The 8921-nt window shown below is 39.9% G+C and overlaps 1 protein-coding gene across 1 annotated transcript; it reads right to left on the reverse strand.

Annotated features, from left to right (window-relative positions):
* Positions 1–5021: 5021 nt before the first annotated feature.
* LOC149187314 (F-box/kelch-repeat protein SKIP20-like) lies at positions 5022–5702 on the reverse strand. The gene has a single exon (XM_089409614.1). The coding sequence runs from the start codon at positions 5700–5702 to the stop codon at positions 5022–5024; it is 681 nt and encodes a 226-aa protein (XP_089265740.1).
* Between the last annotated feature and the right edge of the window lie 3219 nt (positions 5703–8921).

An 8921-nucleotide genomic window follows, 5' to 3' on the forward strand; every position in this document is an offset into this window, starting at 1 on the left:
CAGCAACTCCGTTTTGCTGAGGTGTATACCTTGCGGTGAACTGCTTTTGTATGCCATTCTCTCTGCAAAAACGTAGAAAGTCTTGGGAGATGTACTCTCCACCTCTATCTGTTCTGAGCACTTTGATATAATGCCCACACTGCTTCTCAACAAGAGTTTTGAAGTGGCGGAATTTCTCAAACACTTCACTCTTCTGTTTCAGCATATACACCCATGTCTTTCTGGTGTAATCATCAATGAAAGTTAAAACATATTTATTTCCGGCAAATGATGGTGTTTGCATCGGTCCACACACATCAGAATGAACAATTTCCAATGGTGCTTTTGCCCTTATACTCTTTCCTGCTGGAAAGCTTTCTTTGTGTTGCTTGCCCAAGATGCAGCCTTCACAAAGGCTGTCTGGTTTCTCGATCAATGGTAATCCCTTTACCATTCCCTTTCTGTGCAACAGATTCAGGCCTCCGAAATTGAGATGTCCAAATCTCAAATGCCACAACCAATTCACATCTTTCAGTTGTTCCTGAAAGACTTCTTGTGTTACAGCCGCAATAGTTCTGCCTTCCTTCAAATCTGCCCTGAGTTTGAGAGGAAACATTCTATTGCTGGTCATCTGCACCTGTGCAATGATCTTCTTACTTGGAGGTATGTCTCTGATTGTACACAAATCATCTTTGAAGAACACGTTGTAACCTTTGTTTATGAGCTGTCCAATGCTCAAAAGATTACATTTCAGACCAAGTACATAGTATACCTCTGGCACATTCATCTGTTCTCCATTTTTTGCTCGGATACTGACTCTGCCCTTACCCTTGACAGATATCGTATCATTAGTCCCTGTTGTTACCTCAAATTTCACATTTTCATCCAGATTGGCAAACATTGCGATATTTCCAGTCATGTGATTACTACAACCTCAGTCTAAGAACCAAAAATCTTTTTGTTTGTCTTGTGCTATGTTACATGTTTACAGCACATTCTTTGGGTTCTTATCTTCTTCATTTGCAAAAATTAGCATTCTGCCTATTATTCATGTCACTTTGTTTTTTCCTACATTCATTTGCATAGTGCCCATATTTCTTACAATAATGACATTGGACTTGGGATTTATCATACCTTTGTCCATGAGCTTGCTGTTTGCTTGAACCTTCATCTTGGTTCTGATTGCAGCTCCTTCCGCTTGTGCTTGCACGATAATTTCTGCCTCTGTTTTGGCTTCTTCCACGACCTCTGTAATTTGCTCTGCCTCGACCTCTTCTTTGGCCAAAAGACATCTGAGTCTTGAATGCTTGCTCAAATGAGGAATCTGTTCCTCTACTTAGTCTATGTTCATGAGACAAAAGTGAAGCACTCAGCTCATCTACCGTGAACTGTGAGAGATCTTTTGTTTCTTCTATTGCTACCACAATAGATTCAAACCTTGAGGGTAAACATCTCAAGATTTTCTCTACAATCCTTCTTTCTTCAAGAATCTCACCATGAGATCTTATCTGGGTTATTAAGCCAATAACCTGAGTGAAGAATGAATCTATTGTTTCAGATTCCTTCATGCTGAGATTTTCAAAGTCTTTCCTCAACATCTGCAACTTTGCAGTCTTCACCTTCTCCATGCCTTGATAGGCAGTTTTGAGAATATCCCATGCCTCCTTGGATTTTGTTGCTGCTGCAATCCGTGGAAAAACACTTTCATGCACTGATTGGAAGAGGAAAAAGAGGGCTTTGGCATCCTTCTTCTTGTCACTCTTCAACTGGTCTCTTTCTGCTGCTATCAAAGCAGCCAACGCAGTTGCATCTGCAGGTTCAGCATAGCCAGTTTCAACCAGCTCCCATATTCCTTGAGAAGCAAACAATGCTTTCATTGTTATGGACCAATAACTGTAGTTTTTCCCATTAAACTGTGGTAGTTGGGGATTTGTCAACCCAGTTCCAGCATCTGCCATCTTAACTCTGTTTTAAATAAAGAAGAGACACTGAACTGTATAAATAAAAAAACTTTCTATGCTGGAGAAAATCTGCTCAGTAAGCTTCTTACAGCTCCTACAGTGAAAAAACCTCCTCTGTTTTTTTTATTCACTGAGTGCCTAGACTAGCTCTGATACCATGTTGGAAATTTCTGTTCATTTCAAACACACAAAAAATAACACAGAGAACAACACTCTGGTTTTATACAGGATCTTAATCATATAAAATAATAATAATAACTGTTACAGAATTGTCTTCCTCGACTCAAAGGGATTTACAACAGGAACTTCAGTTCCAGAATTTGATTCCACTATCTCAGAAAATTATATCTTCAGCACTGTTGTGCGTTGCAGAGAAGAAAGAGCTCTTCTTGAGAATACTCTCCACATGTCTCTACTCTTGCATTTTCTTTATATATAATGAACAACACAAAAATATCTTTTACAATACGTGTTGCTTTTCCCTTGCTTCCGTGAAAATAAAAAATAGTAAAATTTAAGATTTCACCTACATTTACCAACCCTAGTAAATATCATTTATTACACGGCTCAAAATATCCTATTTGAATTTAATGCATGGCTTATCACACCATCGCATCGCAAGAAGAGAGAGGATGTGCCACCGCCTCTATAACCTTTAAATCATGCGATCTGCGATCTGCGATCACATCGCAAATATCGCATCGCAGATAATACAAGCATGCAGCGAAGGGTGACGAGGGAAAGTGCGATATGCGATCAGATCGCATCGCAGGGAAAAAATCCGCAAATTCGTTGAAGTCAAGTTGCCGCTGCTTTTCAACTATCAATTTCTGGCAGTTTAAAATTATCATTCCAACAGTTTTCTGATCAACGGTTTGCTTAAAAAAAACAACATGAAAATGATTTTCAAATACAAAAGCACCCTGTAATTAAGGAAAGACAACACATATACCTACCTGGAACCGTTTTAGAAATCACTTAATCATCCTTGGATCTTCTAATTTTTTGAGCTTTCCTGACTAAGAAAAACTAAGGGCCACATCCAAATAACCAAACTGGGGTGACATATTGGTTGATATGGCGATATGGTTGGTGGCATTTTATCATTTTGAGAATTTGATTGCTATTACTGTACCATCGATTGTTGGTGGCATTTTATCATTTTGAGAATTTGATTGCTATTACTGTACCATCGATTGTTAGAAAGAAAAAGGAAAACAAAACAGAAATTCACACATAAAAAACGAACTGCTACTAAGGTACAGTTGCGGTACATGCCCCTACTGTACCACACTCTAAAACGTTGGATCTTCTAGGATCAGCTAGACCACACTTACTGCTACTGGCAACTCTCTACCATTGCCAGCTTCAAGCGACTCCATGGCACTCCAGCTTCAAGCGACTCGAAAATGGTGCATAGCTCCTCCAGCCAACGAGAGAAGTGGACCCTGTTTCCAAAGAATAGGCGTTCAACCATTGCTCTCCAGCTTCAAGCTACTCCAACATGGCACTCCAGCTTCAAGTGACTCGAAAATGGTGGCCCTGGGCAGGACGCGGGCCCGTACCCAGCGTAACGGCCTCGGGATTCCACCGGCGTGCGCCTACCAGCACTTAACCATGTGAGACAACTGCCATATGCAATTCACTATTACAATCTCCCCCTCATGAGACCTTTTTCAGCCCTTTAAAATTTGTTTCCTCCAACGAAAATGATATCTGCACAGGTGACGGAACTTGCTTACTCCGAGAGCCTTCTTCCAGTGAAACCAAAGTAAAGGAGATATTTTTCCTCCTTCGCTGCTCATTTGATTGCTGTGATTCTCAAGTGACCAACACCATAATTTCCATTATTATTCCTCAGGACCTTCAATAATGGTGGCCATTGCATCCGATAATATGGATTCCAACATTCTTAGCATTGCCTGTGGTCGCTACTGCTTCGATAATGCATTGCTTTTCTTAATTTGAAAATTTAACGTTTTGAGATTGTCTCAGAAGCAGGGAATTGCTGCTAAGCAGCCAATCTTGTTCTTTCACATTTGCCGTTTGATAATGTAAATAAAAGTCACTATGGTGATGCAAGAGACGAGATTGTGCATTTTAAGAACCTGATATTTTTTCTTTTAGGTTATTCTTTTGACATACAAATGAAGGTGTGTATACACATGGTGGACCATGACATAAATATAAACTACTGAAACTACGAATGGAATATAGAAACTACTGAATATATCACTACAGGACAGGATGGTGATATCATATTTCATAAATTGGAAGTTTAAGTAATAGGATTTCATCAAGTGTGTATATAATTTTGGTGAAGTGAAATTGAAAAATGAAAGCGGAAAAGAGATGTGTTTCAACTTCGTACTCTGGAATGCCATGAAATATTTGAAATTATTAATAATCAGTCAACATTGTTAAGTCTGTGAAATCTTAATTTCAAATGCCATAAAACTCTACAATTTTAAAAACCAAGTAACATTGATCAATAGTATCCACATGCAATAGAATGTCTAACTACGTCCAAGAATATCACATCATTTTCTGATGCAGGAACACTCTGAAACATATTACCAGATTACAGGAATGTAAAATCTCTTACTGTGTTCAACGCACAATATGGTAATTATCACTATTATTTAACTTTAAATCTCAAAAGTAACGGCGGACTGAATAGACTGAACATACTCCTCATGAGATTTTTCTGGTTTCTCAATGACAGTCCACATTCCAGTGGTTTCCGCTGGAGCAATTGCTGCACTTGTCGTAGGCGGAGGCTCAAACAGATAGAAAACCTCACCATTACTCTCAGCATAACCACAAACAAAAATCTTGTCATCCTTGTAAGGGTTTCTGGAAGAGAACCTACTGCCCTCCAAACGTTTTCATCGGAGTGATATTTCACCACTCCGTGCTGCTTCTGGAACGAGTACAAGCGCCCAGAAGAAGCAGCAACCACACAAGACTGTGGGCCTTTCCCTTCCCCGATAGTCCACATATTCTCCAGCGTTGTCCATGCCCCTGTTTCTGGATCATAAACTTCCGCACTCCACTTGAATCGATCACGCGACTCACAACTTAGTCACAAGTATAACCGCTAATAACGAAAAATTTGGCGTCGATGAAAGCACCATAGCATTCTTCGCGTTCTTCACCCATCTCAGGAATAATCTTCCATTCGTCTTCAAACACATTGTAAACCGCTGCGGATCGCAGGAAATCTTCGTAGTCATCGTGTCCACCTGCAACATAAAGGAGTCCCTCAGGTGATACCGAGAAAGCACCGGAGGTTCGAATCTCCGGCATGTCGGCGCCACGGCTCCACTTTCCTGATGAAAAATCGTAGATGAAAACGGTGTTGAGTGCCTCCGCTAGGTGGAGGTCGGACGGATTCCATCCGCCCATCAAAACCAGCTTTCGATTGACACAAACGCAGTCACAGAAGAGTGGAATCCTATTACGAGTGCCGGGGAAATGAACAAGGGGAGGAAACGTTTCCAGTGTGCCTCGCAGAGGGTTAAAGATAGAAACCACAAATTCTAGATCATCCTCAGGGTAAGCAGGGTATTCCTGGAGTTCCACTAAACATATACACGTCTGCGAAATCCCAAACTTTTTTCTGTCTTCATAGAACTGGGGGTGGTTCACAGCGGCCTTCCAGCTTTTGCACACAGCTCTGAGGTTTTCATGGGAGTCGTAAGGCACTCTCAGCAGACACCGCCGACCTATTTCCCATGGAAGAACAACAAAACCCTCCATAATCAGATACACTACAGGTAGCGAAATACGGTCTGATAACCGATATAAGCCAATGCTTACGTTCCAAGAGCAAAGACTCACGTACAAGAATTACACTCTTCTTGCCGCTTAAACACAACCGCTTGATCGAACCCAAAAGATAGCCACAGCGGAGAAAGTGAGTGAGATCGAAATAAATATGAAGGAATACTCAAGTGATAACAGATCAGCATTCCTATCTTAAAGGAAGGAGCTAGAGGGAAAAATCAGTCGATAACAGATGACACATCATCGCATAAATGCGCCGCCACCGTCAACTAATAAAAAACGGACCGATTTGCTTGCCATTGTCGTGTAGTGTTTCACAATTTCTGCAACGGAAACCCTAATGCCATGGTGAACAAATCATCGATTGGTTTCTCGTCCGATTGGAGAAAGATCCAGCGATAAATAACTTTACCATGGGCACTACATACCGGTGAGCCAGAAGTAGCTCGCTGGAGTATCTAAAATTTAAAGATAATGTTAATTTATGGTAAAAAATGAAATTTAATATGACTATCTATACAATTTATTAATAATTCAATTAAAAAATGTCTGGATGATTATGAAGGGAGCAGAGAAGAGAAAGTTATTTTACATTAGTTCATTATAATGGGGACGGTATAAAAAGTTTATTTTTATTTTTAATTTATAGTTATTTTTAATAATAAATTTTTTATTTATTTATGGGAACTATAAATTTATTTAAGGGTTGAATATAATAATAAATCAATAATCTCCCGGATGCGGGTGCCACGTCGGGAGAACACAGTACGCCACATGGTGTACATGGGCAAGCCTAAGGTTAAAACACTCCTTAAATGCTCCACGCCGCCCTGGCCAGCGAGCGTGAGAGCTAAAGGGAGACGGGACGGCCATTTATGGTCTGCGAGGAGCCTTAATCGCAGAGGCAGAAGGGAGTTATGGGGCACCAGCTTCAAGGCAAACCACCGATGCATAAAACTGCAGAATATGGAGAATGTTGGTCAGTTCGATCTGAGGAGGTGGAGGTTTGGGTTTCAGGGCTCAGCGAGGATTCAAGGAGCCACCTGCGGATTCTCTGGTGCAGTGGAAAAGCTTCGACAGGAAGTGTTGGTAAGTGGGCAGTTATGGCGCCAAGGCAAAGGCCTTTCAGTCGACGCGGCACAGGAAGAAGAGGTGCCTCGCGTCCCCCTGTCAATCCTGCGTCGAGTTGCTGCCGATGCCTTTGTCACAGGGTGGAGGAAGCCAACCCCATCCAAGCTCAGCAATTCATGGAAGCCAAGCCACAGAACCCAGAAGCTGCTCCACTTCCGGCGTTCGGCTCAGCGATTTTCTCTATCAACAATCTGCAAGGTAATTCAAGCATCCAAGCTCATGTTTCAGTTTTATTTGTGGAAAAGGCGAAAGAAATCGAGGGGGAACAATCCCAGGCTCCAATTCAACCAATGGATACTCCCCATGCCCCAATTCAGCTTGCAGAGAGCTCCAAAGCAGCTGAGGACAAAGCTGGGGCACAATCTGAGCCAGAAGCTGCTCTGCCAGCTTCCCAACCAGCACCAGCAAAGGGCAAAGCTAAATACGACTGGGGACCCCCACCAGAAGGAGAATACTGGATCTATCCAGAAGACTCGGAGGAGGACTCTGATGCCTAGTCACGCGCTCAACCCAATTCCAGCTCTCTGTTGGCACTCAGGTTTTTTCGTCTGCTGTTTAATTAGCCACCAACACTTAATGTATGGAGTTAATCGTTTTGCTTGGTCCGATAATTTTGACGTTCAGTGTGAGTCCGATCCCCTGCGTGGGTCTCTGATGGTTTTTATTCAAGTTTCTGTTTTGCCCCTGCGTGGGATTGGAAGTTTTGTTTGGTCTAGTCTTCACAGCCCCTCTGCTATGGCATGGGCTTTCAGTTTTCATAGAATGCACAATGAGAATGGTCTCTTTTTGGCCCCTGCGTGGGCGCTTAATTACTGGAAGAAGGCCCCTGCGCGGGCAATGGACTCAATGCAGCTCGATGAGCAAGAGTGCCAACCCAGGCCTCTCGCAATGTATAAACCTGAATGTAATCGTTCTCAGTTTTTACTGTAAATAATAGAAGTAGAATAGCCTTTAACGATAAAAAAAAAAATAATAAATCAATAATCTATTAAAAACTAGAAAAGAAATTTTAATTGATTATTACTGTGGTTAATGGATGAGAGTATTTAATATATCAATTCTTTTTTAAAGATAATATTAATTTATTGTAAGTAAAAATGATATATGAATATATATAGAAATTATTAAGAAAGCTCTAAATTGAGAAGTCAAATAGAGGGACTATTATAATAGATGGATTATTATATAGTAGTTTATCTTTTTTTAAAATATAAAATTAGATAAGGGTTGATTATAACTAATAGCGAAAATAATCTTGAAAAGGGAAAAGAAAAAGATAATTAAATATTTTTTGTGAGTGTTACTCTTCCAATTTTTTTCTCGGTGTTGCACCAGTCAATCATAACTGGGTGCTTTCTTTTCCATAATTTTTTATCGATGTGCTCAACAAGTAACACACAACTTAACTAATATGTTTTATACTATGGGAAAATCCTCAAAATTTTTACAATGGAAGCTAAAGTACGTCTTAGTTAATCTTAGTGAAATATAATTTGTTTTTTTATTAGTAGAGCTAGGAATTAAAAGCTTAAGGGATTCCCTTCAATTTTGAAATTGAAGTTATATTCACGCAGGCAATAGCTTTCAGATCTTTTGGATATTTAATTTCTCTTTATTTGAAATTTATTGTTTCTAGCTTGTCTCGGGAACAAGGAATACTGTTGTTCCTTCTCATTTCCCGTTTGATGATATAAATAAAAGTAATGAGAATTTACAATTTAAGCCCTAGATATATTTTCTCGCAAGTTATTCATTTGACAAACAAATAAAGGTTATTATCTTTTAAGCATTAGATATCTTTTCTCGTAGGTTTTAGCACTAGATATATTTTGTCGCAGCTTATTTTTTTTTTTCGTAGATTAATGACCATGACATAAAAATAAAACCAAGAGAATGATAAAAATTGAATATAGAAACTACTGCATCTCACTACAAGATAGGATGGTGATAGTATATTAGATAAAGTGGAAGTTTAAATAGTCTGGTTTGATTCTAGAAATAACCTCAGGTAGAACCTTCCATTCATCTTCATACACATTGTAGACAACTGCAGATTGCAGG

This window comes from Pinus tabuliformis, chromosome 3_1 (genome assembly GCF_031772625.1).
Source record: "Pinus tabuliformis cultivar Carrire ecotype Pingquan chromosome 3_1, CPIR1, whole genome shotgun sequence".
Taxonomy (NCBI): Eukaryota; Viridiplantae; Streptophyta; class Pinopsida; order Pinales; family Pinaceae; genus Pinus; species Pinus tabuliformis.